The 17,182-nt window shown below is 40.5% G+C and overlaps 1 protein-coding gene across 3 annotated transcripts; it reads right to left on the bottom strand.

The window, feature by feature from the left end:
- Positions 1-9,644: 9,644 nt before the first annotated feature.
- Positions 9,645-16,869, bottom strand: insig1 (insulin induced gene 1). Of its 3 annotated transcripts, none has more exons than XM_085172598.1 (8): positions 16,748-16,869; positions 16,367-16,514; positions 16,143-16,254; positions 15,687-16,037; positions 14,052-14,176; positions 13,637-13,803; positions 13,087-13,186; positions 9,645-11,585 (listed from the first exon to the last, which is right to left on the bottom strand). In XM_085172598.1, the coding sequence occupies exons 3-8, from the start codon at positions 16,198-16,200 to the stop codon at positions 11,556-11,558; spliced, it is 831 nt and encodes a 276-aa protein (XP_085028724.1). In that variant the 5' UTR covers positions 16,201-16,254; positions 16,367-16,514; positions 16,748-16,869; the 3' UTR covers positions 9,645-11,555. The 3 variants fall into 3 exon arrangements, with proteins under 3 accessions (XP_085028724.1, XP_085028723.1, XP_085028725.1); XM_085172597.1 differs by having other exon boundaries at positions 16,143-16,249; XM_085172599.1 differs by lacking the exon at positions 16,748-16,869 and having other exon boundaries at positions 16,367-16,566.
- Positions 16,870-17,182: the final 313 nt, after the last annotated feature.

Genomic DNA, 17,182 nt, shown 5'->3' with positions numbered 1-17,182 from the left:
GACATATTCTCATCAATACTTTAAATATAGGCAGGTGTTAACTGACATCTATAAAACTGTGTTTTATTGGCACGGTCTTTTATTCATGTTTGCCTGTTTTGGCACGCTTATATGCCAGAACAGCCAACGAGAGCTGCTATATTACTTTCTCTGTTTCGGCTCTTGTGGTGATTTGGTGGCGCCACTGCATTTTCTTCAGAATGCGCTTTGTTTCCCTTATTTACTGATTTGTAAAACGTGATTTTTAAATCACAAGCTTTAACGACGGTAACTTATCAGTCTCCCCTGCCTCACCAAGCCTGGGCCCAGACTTTCCACACGCAAGTAAATGATCAAATTACTGAACAATTACAATTACTTTATTTTTGCTTGTGCTATTTTCCCAGTCAATCAACTTATAATCTTATAGTTACTGTTATAACCTAACCATTGTAGTGCAGGGGCTATACCTTCACCCTAGCTGTAGTTTTTGTTCAAGATGACTTTTTATATTTTGACAAGAAGAAGAAGAAGAACAACAACAACAAAAGTCCACTGGTCAAAGAGTAGCAGCCATAGAGCCAGAGACAGCTGTTTTTTTGGGGGGGGGGATAATAATTTTCTGGCGAGTCAGAAGCATCCCCTGCAACCATTTAACATTTTGAACACAACATGTGAAATATTTTCATTTCCTGGACCCTGTTTGCCATCATTTGCTCTTTAACATGCTGCCAGGTAACCTCCAAAATAGCCTCCAGCAGGCCCGTCAAAGCTCTAATCAAAGATATAAAGATTTAAAAATTCTTGATCCCGCTATAAGGATTTTTTCCTCCCACATATAGGCTCAACATTATTCATTTAGCTGGTTAGCTTTTCTTGAATTCTGCATCCCGGGTGCCGCCTTATGGTTAAAACATAGCCTATAAAATGGGCATTTCTTATGATTATATTCTGTTCTTGTTCACGGAAGCAGGAAACATTGATTATTGTACTTGTCATATCTGTCAGGTTCTACTAAATAAGTGAATGCTTCCGTTTTCTTCTGTCTTTTTGTTTGTCTGCAAAAAAAAAAAAAAAAAAAAAAAGCATTGGGGCATCTCTTCTTTTGCCCTGAAAGGGTTAATATTCCCTGTCTTTGAATGCATATTTTGCGTGCAGCGTATATACACACTAACCAGGTGTGTTTCATAATCACTTATAGCTCTATACCCCTCCCCTCTACCTCACACGCGCACATACACACACGCATATATACAGACATATACCCCTCCTACTATTATAATGTATCGCATGCATTGTGCGCATGTGCCCTGTCCTTGAGTTCCTATAACCTATTTTTTTTCCTCTGTATTTTTCTGGGTAGGATTGTCTTATACGTCACCAGCGCTCAGTACTATGGAGTACTACAAAAGGTGACGCGCAGAAGGAGGATTTGTGAATGGACGCCGTGATGTGTGCCAGCTCACAGATCAGAGGGCGGTGGGCCCTCTGCAGATGCACCCCCTCCATCACACCACCCCTCCCTCCAGATGAATGGGGGTCTCTAATATCAGCTCTGTCACCATTGCAGGGGTCTAACCAAATCCTCCAGCTTCCTGTGCCTTTCAAAACCTAAAAGCACCTCTCTTCTATTTGATGATCCTGTATGATTTTTTTCTTTCTTTTTTCTCTTTTCTTTTTTATTGTCGTGGTTTTGTGGGCCTAGAAGCTCGCTGCCCACTCTTTTATTATGGGCCAAGAGCATGGCAGCCGAATTAGACTAGATTAGAAAGCTGGCCGAGCTGCATTTAGTGGGCAATACAAAAAGTCAATCAGTTTTAGAAGTGTGGTTCATCGGAATAAAAAATAGGTTAGAGGGACTTGACACCAGTATCTATTTTTTCATTGTTTCCCCGGAATTTTCCAGAATCGGTCTTCGCAGTGTTTCAGATATAACCATAACAGGATAAATCCCAAAGAAAAGAAACACATGGATAAGAAACAAAAGCAGTTTTTTGGTATCTGACATCGATACATGGATACAATTGTAGTAATAGTCTTTACAAAACTGCCTTCTTGGGCTGAAATACTGTAGGTGTTCCTCCAAGTTTACATTGTTAGATTTTTAAAGCAAAATCATGCTCAGGTGGTGTTTCTCTAAATCCGTTTGATTAATTTTATGCTCCCTTTTTCCAGTGGAAAAAGCGCAGTATATAATTTTTACAGCTGCTTATTCATCACAGGCTCTATGTAGATGATGTCTATATAATTTTTCTTCCCGTGGTTTGATTGTGTTTACAGAGAAATCCTCTAGAGTCGCCACGTAGCGGACTTTGGGGCTGCTGAATCTTCTGCTTTCAGCCCTTTATAGGTTTTAATAACTCTTAATCCGTCTGATCAGTCTGGCGTAGATAAGTCTCATTTGAATTTGGATTGTTCTTAAGAGGCGGGTCGTATTTCTCCACAGAAGTCTACAGAGTTTAGCACAAACAACCGCACCACCCTGAGCGCAATTAAGGCTTCAGCTAAATTAGATGAAGGGTAATTGAATGCAGCTGACTTCCCATCAGCAAACTCTTGAATTAATACAATGAATAATACCAGTTGATGGTCACTGATCATTATTATTATTATTATTATTATTTTATCTGTATTTTTAGGGTAAAAAGTGAAAAAGTGCATTTTCTTTTAGACACGAAGCAGCAACACTCCAATCTTTATTTGCATCATTTTAGAGAGGAAAAATAGGCAAAACTTTTCTTCTTTTCAAGTTTTCTCTTTGCGCATAAGAGACACAGATTTGGAGAACCTAGCTGTGGTGCATACTGTGTGGGTTGCAGACATAGAAAGCTTATATCTTTGACAAATCAAATTTCTGTTCTTGCCAATCAGTGCCACTCTGGATTGTTTTGCAACTATTTAACTGTTTTCTGAGCGGAGGGGGAAAAGAAAACTGCATATGCTTACTGTGATCCAAAGTTGTTGTTTTTTTTTCTTTACAAGAGAGAAAAATAACATAATTCTGATCCGGAGATTAAGGTTTAAAGGAGAAAATTAGATTTTAAAATATAAATTTAAGGACAACCAAAATCTATAGCGAACAGAACAACCATCTCTAAGAATGAAACTCTAAAAAATAATGCAACAGATATATAAAGTGCACCAACAGGAATAAAAGTTTGAACAGAAAAACCTTTACAGCGGCTGCAAGAAAAAAAAATTCCTCATGCATTAAAAAAAAAGCATTGCCCACCTTCTTTCTTCTATTTTGAAATAACTCAGAGACACTCTTAATGACCCATAGTGCCTCATTAACAGCCATAAAAGATTTTTTAAAAAGGTTTTAAAGTGAAAAAAGAAACTTCACTATGCACGCAACTCTCACTTTGTATCCCGTTAAAGATCAGAATTTCCCTTTTCTAGTGTGCTTTTGTACTTATATACACATCAGAAAATAACACTGTAAAGATCCTCATATCTTTAATAATAACTGGCTATTTTTCACAGAGTGTAAAAGCCTCTAAGGGTCCGCTCTGTAATCCTGTAGGTACATAAAGCGCACAGTTATCTGCGTGACGCTCAACTGGTGTCAGGCCCACAGAGCTCTTCTCCTACTGTAGTTTTGTGGCTGGTCTGCGGGACTTTTCACGTGTCGGGACGTCTTACTTCGGACAGCAAAGAATGAACTGCACGTGGTGGCTATCTCTGTAAGGTTAATGGGTTTACATTCTCAGTCATACAGAACAAATAGGCTATGGTGTGGGTGGGGGTGGACAGGTTCAGTTTGAGAGGGACCAGAGGGGGGGCATTTATGAATGAAAATGTGCCGCCAAACAGACCTCAAAGCAAAGCCAGTGTAATGTAAAAAAGAAGAAGAAGAAGAAGAAGAAGGAAGTAGTGTGTACCTTATGTTCAATCAGCTCAGCTCGCTGGCCCCTAAAGTTTTTTGGGGTCCTTGATTCCCCTGTGTGGGCCATCCGGGAAGCTTTGCGGTTTTTGGATTGTCCGCATGCCACGTGCACCTGTCTGTCGCGGGGAAGCAAGGAACAAGTGGGACAAAGACAGGTGGAAATCACTTGCTGAAGCTCATATTTGTTCTTTGTCGTTATATGAGCTAATTAGATTTTATTAGAAGAACCTCACGTCCGCAGGAAGTGCAGTTAAACGTGTGATCGTTTAACTGCATAACCAAATCTGTAACTTTTATTTCCTTTAAAACGACGAAGAGGAGAAATTCCTCTTAAATTATGGCAAAATCTATACATATATATTTAAAAAATAATAATAGTACAAATCGTATTCGCGTTTATGTTAAGCTGAAAGTAGATTTACCCCAGCCAGTTCGGATTTTGCGTCAGTTACAAACGCCAAACCCACAAGTTAGATGTAATCATATCGCATCACAGAGATTTTAAAGTTACACATTTAGTGCGAGTGGTAAATGCTAAGGGATTAAATCAAGCATCGGCATCAGTGCTTTTTCATTTGTTCATACCGAGGCTCTTTCTAATTGCGAGATACAATTTAAGTTATGTCCCCGCGTCCAGCAACTTTAATTATAGTGGAAGGAGGTCAGTCATAAGCGGATATTTGACCCGGCTCCTTGTGTGGCATCGCGCCCTTTACCGTTAAAGTCGCCAAAATAGTTCTGGACTCTGGATTTACCATGTGCACCCCGTCCCACCCAGTGCACCCGAGTTGTTTTTACCCCCCAGTAACTTATATGTTGTGAATTTGTCACCTACCAGGAGAGGGGCTTGTCAAAGGACATTTTAGACGCAAGAACTTTCCCACATGGGTTTAGCCTGCCAACTTTGTGCATTTCTCCGGAGCGAAGTGGATAGACTGCAATCCTGTTGCTTGAATTATGCTTACGCGTACTAATGAACACTAATTAAAACATGACAAACATCGACCTTTAGTGCATCCTAAGTAGGGCTGCAAGCGTGTCTTAGATTACTGGTATATGGAAATGAAGTCTGTTAGCCTATTTGACAATATACACACGGGCGACATACAGTAAGACATAAGCAGACTGTCCACATTAGTTGTAAAATCATGCAAACGTAAGGGCTTATATATATATGTATATATGTTTTAATATTGTAATATTTTAAACGTGCTTCATTTATACAGCTAATGGCCACAACCAGCTAATCTTTTTGAATCTCAAATCCACATTTTATTTTTAAATGAATCTCCTACTATTTAATTCTTTTTTTCTTTCTTTTTCTTTCAGAAAACTAAAGAATACACACGGATATTGACCTGTGGTGTAAATTTTAGCCTTCTCTCTGTTCGTGAGATGTTGTTGTCTGCCTCCCAGGATAGATCTCGCAATGGAAATGCTCACCTTGATTTATTCCATTACCTTTTATTCAGCTGTTATTAGTATTATTATTATTATTATTACCCTGGTCGATTTACAGAGTCTGATCTGGGCGCTAGGATGCACTGGGTGTGTTTAATTTACACTGGGAAGGATTTGTTTGGATGGCATGCATAATGTGCCATCACCTGAGGTTTATGCTGTCATTTTATTATTGTCCTGCGGTGGAAGAAAAGGAATCAACTGGAATGGCACACAAGGCTGAGCATGTTGACTGAACTGATAAATCTCACACGACACAAGCACTTCTAATGATGATTCTGTATCAGTCTGTTTAATGTTTTTAAGTGTACATACTTTTATTTGTTTGGGTTTTTTTCCCCCCCGTGATTTTACCCAGAGCACTGGAGGAACTGCGACCAAAAAGAGAATCACAGCCACTTAAAGGGAGAAAAGGTGTGAATGGATCATTTCACCCTCAGAGAGGAATACGCAGAGAAGGCAGAGAGCAGCCCGAGACTGCCATTTGAATGGATCTGAGAGGTAATTTGAGCTAAAATGGAGTCCACTTCTGAGCCACTCACTCAGCCCCCCCATGGCATCCACTGTAATTCATTATTCCTGGCCGGCACTGGGAGAGGCAATGAGCGAGGGCAGAGGACAGAGTGGACCCAGCTCTGGTGTAATGAAGACTCAGTAGACCTAAACCAGTCTCGCACACACTCGCACACGCACTTGCACACACAAAATCTTTCATTATATTTCAGAGAGAGCAGGACATTAATGCCACTGAAGACCTTTTGGCAGAGAAAAAAAGTGCAATGATTTTCTCCACACTCAATCCATTTCATTGACCTTTTCTATCATGCATGTGACTCTGCCCGCTCACTGCACTGTGAGATAAATATTCCAAGGATAATATTCCTCTGCTGTTTTAATAAATTATCTTTCTGAATCCAAAGTTTTAAGAGGCTTTAAGGAGAATATGAGCGTATTTGTAATTACTTTTACTTTTAATTGCCTTTACTTTTCTTCATGTGCTGTGTTTTCTTGCTTTCTCAGATCGCAACACTCCGGTTGTTCTTTGTTCGACGCCTCTGAAGACTTGTTTTTTCTACATTTCCATACAAGTAGTTAGGTGAAAACCTCTACATAGATGAGGCCCTTCCAGATCTTCCTTTTCCTTGTCCTTCCACTAGGGGTCTATAGATGTCCTGTCCAGACAAGCTGGGAGGATAAATACTGTCATCTGGTGGTAACAAAAGCCATCACTACTGGGTAATCTGGTACTATACTGCATGTTTTCTTTCCCCAGAATATATGCATCTTAATATCTTTATCCACTACCACACCACAACGCGGTACTTTACAATACATTTAGTTTTTTTAAACAACAAAACTAATAAAGTAGTCAAGATTTCATTTGTCTTTGTCCTGGATGAAACAAACAGAAGTTTAGTGCCACAGGTGGAGCAGGAAATAAAGCAAACAGTGCCTGTGTAACAGCAGCTCACAGATTTTAAATGTGTGTGACAGCCCAGGTGAGATGACAGGCGCTCCCCCAGACGGGTTTACCGCAGAGACGCGTGTTCAAAGCGAGGCAGGCCACCAGCGTTCAGTGAAGACAAAGTCAGAAGTTATAGAGGAGAGGAGAAGTTCAGCATTCAAATGTTTAGATAGGAAAAGAAAGAATAAACGTGAAAGTAGCTGATGGTTTTATTACATTTTTTCAGATTGCAGATGCAGATGCATTAGTGTGAGACTAGTTTTTCTACTAAGACAAATCTGAATGCTTGCAAGACTGGGGTAAGAAAGTGATGACAATAAAGTTTTACTACAAATTATGCACCGAATTATGAACATTTTGTTTCTTGTTAAGTTTGAACAGCTGTTTAAGTGATAAGATTTCTAAAGCAAACGTTTATTTTGATGGGCGGATCTGCTGAAAATGGTCACAATCCCATAAGATTAATACCTGTTGGTTTAATGGTTTTTAATGTATTTTATAATTATGCCTTACGTGCACCATTGTGATATGTAAAGTCTTCAGCTGTTGCATACATTTAGAAGTTCCAGCAATTCACTAATACACATATTTAAAATAATAATTTGGCCAAATTTAGTCTTTTCAGATACAAATAGAAGAGCTGTAAAAATTGTAAACATCTTCTGGTGACATTGTAAATGCCATCCTGTTTGCAAACTGTCCAATGGTGTATTCCTGAAATGCAATACAGTGAAAGGAACAAAACCAAATCTGAAATATAATCCAGATGAAGCGTAAAGTAGCACAAAATAGTAATACTCACTGCCTTCTACACTGTTGAGGGGCAGTAAACGAAAGAGAGCAAATCTAAAGAAGCAGTTTAGTATAGGATTGCATCTTCTTTCTCAGTACACATCTGAACACCACCTTTTTTCCCTTGAAAAAATTAGTTTTTGAAATATTGCCTCATCACAAAAAAACTCTCAAAGGCAAATATATTCAAAAGTGCCAACACCACTAGAGTTGCTCTGAATTCCTGAAGCCTTTTTCGAGTTTGAGCTGCTTTTTTTTTTTTTTTTATCTCCTAAGAACTCATTAAAGTGAGAAACTAAGAAATACTATAAAATTACAGAACCACACAGTGCAGCAAAGAACTAAAATGGTAAATGTCCTGTATTTGTAAAGCGCTTTGGGGTCCCTAAGGACCCCAAAGCGCTTTACACATCCAGTCACCCACCCATTCACCCACCCATTCACACACTGGTGATGGCAAGCTACATTGTAGCCACAGCCACCCATAATAATAACTATTATTATTATTACATTACATACATATTGGCCTTAAACTCTGCTGTATCATACTGTTATATTTTAATGGCAATACCACCGGTGTGTTACATGAGCAAAACTCATACTTCTTCTATCGTGCCAACTTATTCTGGAAAGCTGCACTAATCATTTTCCACTTTATTTTGGAGTCTCTCTCATTTTCTTTGGCTAGTTTAAAACAAATATATATCTGTACAGTGTATTTTTTATATGAATATACCTTCTTGTCTTGTTCTTTCTGCTGCTGTTTTCCTCCTAGGACCAATAAAGCTATTTTTTAAATCTGATTTTAGCCATCTTGTATACCGTGATATGTACTAAACAGACGCAGTAAGTGAGACTCTCATTTCAAGAGACACAAAATTGCAAAGAGAATTAAGTTAAATACAAAGTAAACGAGTTAAATTTGCCATACTCCAGTGTAGAGTTGTAAATCTTTGTCTTCATGTTTGCTGGCAGTCGACTCGCTGCATGAAATGCGAGGCCAAGTAACACAAATTTCAAAGTCAAAAAAGTGCTGCAAAGAGATGATAGCAGTCTGCCGGAGCAAACCTATAGGTGCCATGAATCAATATATCTGATGTGCCCTCGCTTGTCTTCTTGCCTGGAAGGAAGGATAGAGAGACGGAGAGACGGAGGGGAGGGGGCGCTTTTGGCAATGAGGGGGGTTCTCTAATGGAGTCTTTCAGTTTGCTGTGGCTGGAAATGAAAGGAGGTTGAAGCCTGGCCAATTATTCTGCCTGAGAAGAGTAGGAGACTGAAAGAGGAGGGAGAGGAAAGAGATGGCGTGTGGCGCCGTTGCCCTGTTAGAGGATGGGTAGATGGATGGATGGATAGATGGGATAGAAGGATTGATGGAAAACAAAAACAGATGCATGCAAGTATAGAGGGACTTCCAGAACGAGGGATTGATTCAGAATAGCCCACAGCCATTGGCCCCGCTCCCAGAAATTTCCCCCCAGTGCAAAAGGTTAACTGTCAGTCCCCTGCTAGGTATAAATAGAAGTCTGCCCTCCAGAAAGGCGTGTTCAGAGAGGGGGTAGACAGAGGAGGGGAGGGAGGGCAGTTCCTCATGATCCCAGTGACACACAGCAGAGGGGGGTGGTTTCAGGGTTTTTTGGTGGGTTGCAGAGGGTCTTACAGAGAAGAGGAAGGAGAGGGAAGATGCAGCCAAAGACAGTACAAAGGAAGGGACAAAAGAGTGTCCTCATCTATTCAACATGACCGTGACAGCAGACACAACAAATGCCATCATCAGCACCCCAGAAAGCTTCATTCCAATTAAGCTGCAGCTGCATTTGACAACCAAATAAAATCTGCGGGCTAGTGTCTTACTGGAGCTGCAGAGATGTGTAATTAGGCAAGTGTCTAGTAATCAGTTTAATTATGAATGATGGTATCAGGTTCATATCACCACAGGGGAAGCTACAGTGTCTGTTATTTTCAACCAGATAGTATCCGTATGTCACATCACAGCAGTCACAAAGTCCCTCCAGCCCCACACGCGAGTAACACAATAAAATAAAATAAATCACAAAGACGTTTTTGTCAAGTGTTTTTATTTTTCACTTAAATCCAAAGTAGCAAAAAGGATACACAGCTGAATTATCAGACGCACGCACACACACGGAAACTCTAAAACATTGAGACAGAAGGTGCTTCACCACCTCAAAACATAAAGCTTCCTCTTCAGTTTTAGCACACCTGAATGTACGCAGATTCGACCTGAAGTGATCTGCCACAAAAAAGGATTTAAAAAAATAAATCATGTTTCCTTCAGTAATGTTACTAAATGAGATTTTTTAAACAACAGTTTGACACAATATATTTTTTTATGCTGTCTCTCTGGTTAGAGTCATTGGTATTGACTCTGAAGGCATGTAATCTCTGACAAAAGCATTGTTGTTTACAAAAAAAAAAAAAAAAAAAAAAAAAACATAAGAAAGAGAGGATATTATTGCTGTTTTGAATGATCCACACTGCATATACTTTAAAGTTACAAATATTTTTTTAGCCTTTGTCAGAAATAATAAATAAGGAAGAATAATTGGCTCATGTATGGTCTGATTGCACTTAATCCTCTAGACCCCCAAACACTAACGTACTGTAGGTCTAGTATGGTAATAATACCTGTCTGATTACACAAGCAAGCCATTATACACACAAGCAGTAATGTCATTATGTTTTTTACAAGGATACAACTAAACTGTAATAGTGACAAAAGCACTACATTCTATAATACACAGGCAATCACAGATTGCAAATCTTACGTAATAACGTCCCGTCCTCTCCCATTTTAACTGGTGTCTGTTCCCAAACTATCATCTCTAGTTTGAGGATGCTGTTGAAGTCGAAAACATGTACGATCCCACAGTAAAGTGTTTTTCCAAATGGGAATGTAAGGTCCATTCTATAAAAATGCACTGGAAAGGGTTTTTTTTTTTTAAACTGCTAGTATACCTGGTACATTCTTTCAAAGCATGCGTCACCTCTATGGTTCATCTCAACTCCCATTCCCGACTAACGCTTCCTTTAAAACAGTCCTCTCTGTCGTTTTACAGCAAAGACAAGCTTGATAACTGATTAAAAATAATACTATTCGCTGGCAAAAACAACTAATTTCCATTCTAAAAAAAAATGAAGCAGCTTGAATTTTGTGCTTCAGTGATCTTCACTGTTTGTGAATATATAAAGTTAAATTGGTAGTCAACTCTTGGCGCCTTCTTTAATCATGTATTATAATCAAGTGTTAATAAATCAGAAAAATTATTTGCTTTCCTGCTGGGAATAAGACGAGAAAGCAGTTTCGCCAAATATTTCCCAAGACATTGAACTAGTCCTTCGAAAAATGTGAAACACCGTTCATTACCATACATACATTTAGTTTGGGGGCGGTGGTCACTGGATGCTTGGAAAATAAATACTTCAATTTGGTTTCATTGGGATTCTACATTGGAAAAACGAAAGGATCTCTTTGTGCGAGCGAGCATCATTTTGCCCACTAGAGTAACACTTCCCTTTTATGATCATACAAAAATGAAAAGAAAGAAAGAAAAGAAAACATAGCACCCCCACCATTTCTTTTTTGCCATTTCCAGGATACAATCACGCCCAGGAGCACGCGTCCACTTCATGAAATTAAACCCCTCTCCTGTTCACTTCAAACGAGGACACACACACACACACACACAAAAAAGGCAAGGGCTGTCCGCCTGTGTAGTGTGAAGGAAGCCTTAATGCTAATGGAGCACAACAGAGGCGGGAAGGGGCTGTTTGGCTGCAAAGAGATGCAGAGGACATGGCACGTTTGATGAGGGGCTTTTCTGACCTGCACTTTTGTCATCTGAGCAAAAGATGAGGTCGTGACAAAGAGTCTTTCCTCACATCATTCTTCTCGTTCCTCACAGAACGCATCCATTTTTTCTCGGATGCTCTCGCCCGGTCGTCCACCAATCAGTCCATGTGGGGTTTCTCAACACCGCCCTGGAGAAGAAAAACAAGGCCTATGGTTAGTTATATATCAATCAATTTGTAATGCAGCAACAGGTTAATACTTGTATTTACTCACAGTATAAAGGTAGCATGGTTTGTTGATCTGACTCATAATCAGGACATGATATTACAATCAGTTCCCTTTTTCTTTCTGCCCAATGGCAACCTAACATTTTGCAGAATCGGGGGAAGAAAGTACTTCCTTCTCAACATCGGCTTGTTTTGTTACATGCTTAATCAACTTATTTGCTCATGAGCTCCTAAAATAGTTACATTTATCAGCCATTCAGTTTAAAATCACAGCTAATGTGTAATAAAGGGTGTTTTTGTCCATGGTTAATCCAACTAAACAGACTCTATCACTGTCATTTCCAGAAAATAAAACAAAAAAAGGTCTCGTGTGCCTCCTGATTCTTCTCATAAATGACCCACTGAAGCGAGTGAGCGAAAAAACACAGAACAAAACCACGAGTTCAGACTTGTGCCAACATTCCTCAGGCCTCATCACGAAAACAAAAACAACAAGTAGCAAATGACCCTCTGGTCAGCCGAGTCCAGACTGGCTCTGTGTCTCACCACGACTGTGAAAAACAACAGCTCTTAATCTGCTTTCACGCTTTCAGTGAGTCAAACTGAGGCAGTGATGGGGACTGGTACTTTACAGACAGAATGAGGTGAGGCTTCTGGGCAGAAGCTTAATGAAGACATCAAAGCTGACTTGCTGGGATAATTATGAAGGAAGGGGGGCGTCCAATGCTCTTTGCACAGTTTTAAACCATTTGACAATGTTATCTGCTGCCGCGCCTCAGCAGAATAATTGCAAATAAAGCACGTGTGGCGCAGGGGAAGCTTTTGAAGTCAGCTCTTTAGACACAGAGCAGAGGCTGATAACGATAAATGCGGAGGGATATTTTGCACAAATACGACATACCGAAAACTTTTCAAACCATCAACACAGAATTGCCACTTTATCCTCCAACTTTTAACATGGCCAATTAGAAAAACCTTTTGGATCAAGAGAGTCATGTGACTGGTTTCCACTGAAACTTGAAGTCTTGGTAGCTCTTTAAAGGAACAGTTCATCTCAAAAGTGAAAATGAACATGTCAGCATCCAACCTTATCACTGCTTACACTGTATGCTGTTTTGCACATAAAAGACAAGAAAACTCCAAATATGCAAATGCTCCTTTTTTTAAAACCCTTAATTCTGAAATCTGCAAAATTTAGTAAATAAGCGAGAAAACCTAGCTATCTGACTCCAGAATATATACAATGGACTCTACGGACTTTGTTATAGCCCCTAAATATGATGATCACAGGACAGTAAACAGTGGTTTCTTGCAGTGAGTATTGGCTTGTTTCAACTGGTAATATTCCAATAAAGCCAGGTAAGTGTTACCTCGTGAAATCAGCACTTCACACAAACATCAACATATCAGTCTGAACCTTCAGTTAAAGGATGAGAGAGTGATCAAGACTTGCAGACTTTACCATGGCTAGTTGGCGTCCTATGTTACCCACAGTAACACCGCCGGAGAAGAATATGCACGGGAGCCAGGAGCGTACGTACAGGAAGTCTGGAGATGTGTACCTTAAGAGAAAACGAGAAAAGAAGTCACACTTCAGAAAATAATAAAAGTTAAGAAAGCCATCCCAAGCACAAGTATGAGTTGCAGTTATTACCAAATCATTACCTCCCCTCATCCCTTACCTCCGGTTTCTATTTTGTAAAATCAGGATGATCTGCAGCTGTGTTTTTCTCTCTCTGCTGTACTTTTTTACTTATTATTGTATTGGCTAACACTTCACTGACTTCATTCCATATCCTCATACCAAAGCTGGGTTTACTCTCACAGCTGGATAACCAACACCCACACCAAACACTGTAATTTTAGTCATGGGTGTAATAAGAAATAAAAGAATGGTGATGACAAATCACTGCATTCGTTTTGTTTCCTCAGAAAAAGATACTCAAGAATGTTTTTGTTCCACTTTTAAAGGCTTTCCTTGAACACCCTGTTGTTGCTGATAGAGAACTTACTGGTAGACTCCATTGTAGACCAGCAGCTGTGTGATCACAGTAGCTAAAAAGGCAGTGGTGATGCCCAGTCCGAAGCCGCTCCTGGACCGGTCGAATGTCCACCACAGACCCAGGGACAAGGCCGCTAGCGTTAAGGAGAGCTGCACGTTGTTGTCGAAGTCTAGTTTCTGTGTTCCAGGAAGTTAAGGACAAAAAAAATCAAACAGCACGAGGATAACATATGATTATTTCTTACGCAAATATTTGGCCACCAACAAGTTGCACCACCTCTTTTTGCAAAAGGATAAAGCAGATTACTGAGCTGATGCAGACAGCAGCCAAACTTGAGTTAATTACTGGTGTACTTTTCCACTCTACTGTAACAAACAATCACAAAAGTAGCAAAAGTGCATTTGAGGACATGGTGAAAGGATACAACACTGGCGTGGTTGATACCGACGAACACAGCGATACACCTCATGACGCTCGCCCACTCCCTCTTGAACTTGTGCGGCTCTCCCAAGTGGCTGTCGAGACAGGGATACAGCAGGCCGATAACAGCTGCAAAAAAACACAAAAAAGGGAACAAACAGTCTTGAATTGTGCCAGATAAGCAGAACTGTGAAAAAAATAGGGCAAACTGTGTCATAGAGACAGACTGCTGAAGGTGCATTTCCACAGTTAGCGACACACCTGCTGTACATGCACTTCAAAAATCCCCACATGAGGAACATGCATAAACATTAGCTTTAATTTTAAAGCTCTATTTTACTTTTTAAGTTTGCGACTTTTTTAATCTAACTCCCTACATACTGTCATTAAAAGTCCAAGAATTTGTGAAGGAAACTATGTAACCACACTATTAGAATGTAAAAAGTGGACACAGTGCATATCTTACAAGAAGAGGTGGAGGAGTTACAGGAATTAGTACCTGAGTCACGAGAAAATGAATATGAAACCATTTTGACATTCAATTTGTCACTGGTGCCAGATGCTCTTTAATACCAGCCTCTTAAGTCAGAGGATTTACTTTACCCTTCTAGCTTTTGTTAGTATATTTTTCACCTTATTCAGGCTCCAAGAAGCTTTTATCTGAGAAAATACCTCATTTGACTCCTCATGGACAATCTTTAGCTGCAATCCTACTAAGAATAGCATGCTTAGATGAGGCTGAATCAATTGTCCTGGTGAACTCATAGTTGACAGAAATGAGATCTGTGGCAGTTGCTTGTTGTGGAAACTGAAATATCATCGGTTTCTTGGACTATTTATCAAGCATAAGAAGACAACAAATTTCCCACGTGTGGGACTAATAAATGTTATCTCATCTTATCTTACATTTAATGACATCACCTTCAGGTGTGGGAAAGTAAAGAACCATAAGAAGCCTACATCTCTTATTTCTCAGTTTGTTTCTGTCCTGCAGCATGCAATGACGACAGGAGGAGGAAGAGCCCAGCATTTACGCGCTTCTTTCTTTCCCTCACTTCCCTGTTTCTGGCCCTAAAAGTACCTCCCCTCTCAGCTCACCCGTTATGACACCATCCAATGAGCTCGCAGCTCGCCTCGTGTCCGGCTGCTGCAACCAATCAGAGCGCAAGAAAAAGCAACATCCGTTCCAAGCCATTTTTTTCTTTTTGATAACAGCCAGACTTAACGATGCCTTCAAAACTGATAATTAATATGAAACAAAAACAAAACTGAATGGTGATTCATTGTCATCTGATCATACAAATGCTCCCGACAGTGGTGATGAGAAAAGGGATGTGCTTCTGCTGTGTGCGGTTTAAATTTCTGCTGCTTATTATGGCAAAATCCGGCCCACAAAGGGGGATTTCCTGACCACAAGAGCCCATTTTATATACACAAGTGGTAAAACACACCACATATTATTTAAAGTGTCGTTTTCTCTTCATAAGGGAAGGCTGTTGTGCTCTAACTCCTCCCCTCTCTGCATTCCTTTGTCCCCAAATTAGCTGCAAACTACTGATCACCCGGGTAAAACTACCCTTGCAGGGTCGTTTATAAAGCACCAAGTAAGCTTGATAAAATCAGCCTGTTATTCACTCACCGGCTCCTGTACCGCAGCAAGGTGGGATCCACCATGCGGACGAAAACAAAGTTGTCATCACCTCCTCGGGGAAGAGGGTAACATTTCTTTGTATCTGGAGCAAGTTGAGCACCAGGGCCAGGAACACTCCGACCGTGAAGAGGACGACACCCCGGCGGATCAGGTTGGCCGTCCGGACGTCCTGCAAGGAGATGTAGGCACTGCTGAGCACCGATGTGATGATTGACATCATCTCTTCAGCTCTGGATGCCAACCAGTTTGCGCCAGAAGATGGGTGCTTAGTTTCGGTCTTTGATGAAGTGGAGCAGCTCCAACAATGCTCCTCCAGCCTGGGCATTTGGCACTTTAAAGCTAAAGAAGGAACCGAGACAGTCAACACACGAGTGCCACTGTTTTCACGTTGAAAGAAAAAAAAAAATTCGAAGAAATTGTTTTAAAATTGTTCCGGCTGCATACCTTGATCTCCAGACGTCTTCAGAGTCAGCTCCAAGCAGAATCCTCTTCTCCTGTTCATTCGCGCCTCGGCAAGCAGATTTAAGCCAGGATCCCTCCTCCTCGTTTTCCTGCTCTTTTACAACAAGAGAACTGCAGTCACGTTGTTTGTTCACATCATCGTCAGCAAACACACGCAGAGCGAGAGAGAAAAAACACACAGTGCTCCTCCATTCCACCGCACAGACCTCATACCACCGACGAGAGCTTCCTCTGCAGAAAACAATCACAGCTGTGTCGGGTGAGAATCGGCAGCCAATCAGAGCGCGGCGGCTGATATGACGTGACGCCACCCCACCGCCCACTTCGTCCGGGACAGACGCACAAACAGGGAGGCTGGAGAGCAGAAGTGAAAGTGGAAACACCAAACAACGGCTCTTTAAAAAAAAGCCTTTATTCTCTATGATAGTTTACAAGAAAGTATAAAAGAAATCTAAGAGACAGAGGAGGCGGTTAAAAACATGTGGAATAAAAGTAGTAACTATGGCTAAACTACCACAGTACCACAGCTTTAGCTTTATATTCAACTAGAATATTACTCATTTTTTTAAAGGTAAATGTGCGTTCACCAGGCAGATCTCAAGCTCCACCTCGCTTAGGTGTTGAATTATTCACTGATATTCTCTAAACAAACCCTGCTTTTCTTCGTTTGTAACTAAACAAACAGCAGTCCTCTGCACCCTTATATATAAAGCCTTTGGGAAATGGGGTCAGTGGCACAGTTCGTTTGTTTAAAAAAAACAAACAAACGAACCGGTAAACTTTGGGTCACTTTTGAGGAGGTGTGGCTTGGAAGGAGGCTCGGGAAGGCGTGTAGTGCCAGCGCACGTCTGTTAGAGATAACGTGTATTCTGAAAAGTTCAATACCCCGATCACATGTAGACTTTTGGGGCTCGTTCGACAACAACGCGAAAAAGTGTTTTGCAAGAATCTGCGTTATCCAGTCGGTCGTGAGTAGGTCAGTACAATAACAAGCACCCTCCTGCTGGATACGTGCAGCAGGA

Source organism: Neolamprologus multifasciatus, chromosome 9 (assembly GCF_963576455.1).
Source record: "Neolamprologus multifasciatus chromosome 9, fNeoMul1.2, whole genome shotgun sequence".
Taxonomy (NCBI): domain Eukaryota; kingdom Metazoa; phylum Chordata; class Actinopteri; order Cichliformes; family Cichlidae; genus Neolamprologus; species Neolamprologus multifasciatus.
The sequence above is the reverse complement of the archived record's forward strand: the minus strand, read 5'-3'. Positions and strand labels throughout refer to the sequence as shown.

Excerpts from the sequence above, each read along its gene's own strand:
- insig1 (XM_085172597.1), bottom strand. Across the intron at positions 16,038-16,142 it reads GAAGACGTCTGGAGATCAAG|CTTTAAAGTGCCAAATGCCC; the intron begins GTATGCAGCCGG and ends TTCCTTCTTTAG. Across the intron at positions 13,187-13,636 it reads GTCTACAATGGAGTCTACCA|GTACACATCTCCAGACTTCC; the intron begins GTAAGTTCTCTA and ends TTTTCTCTTAAG.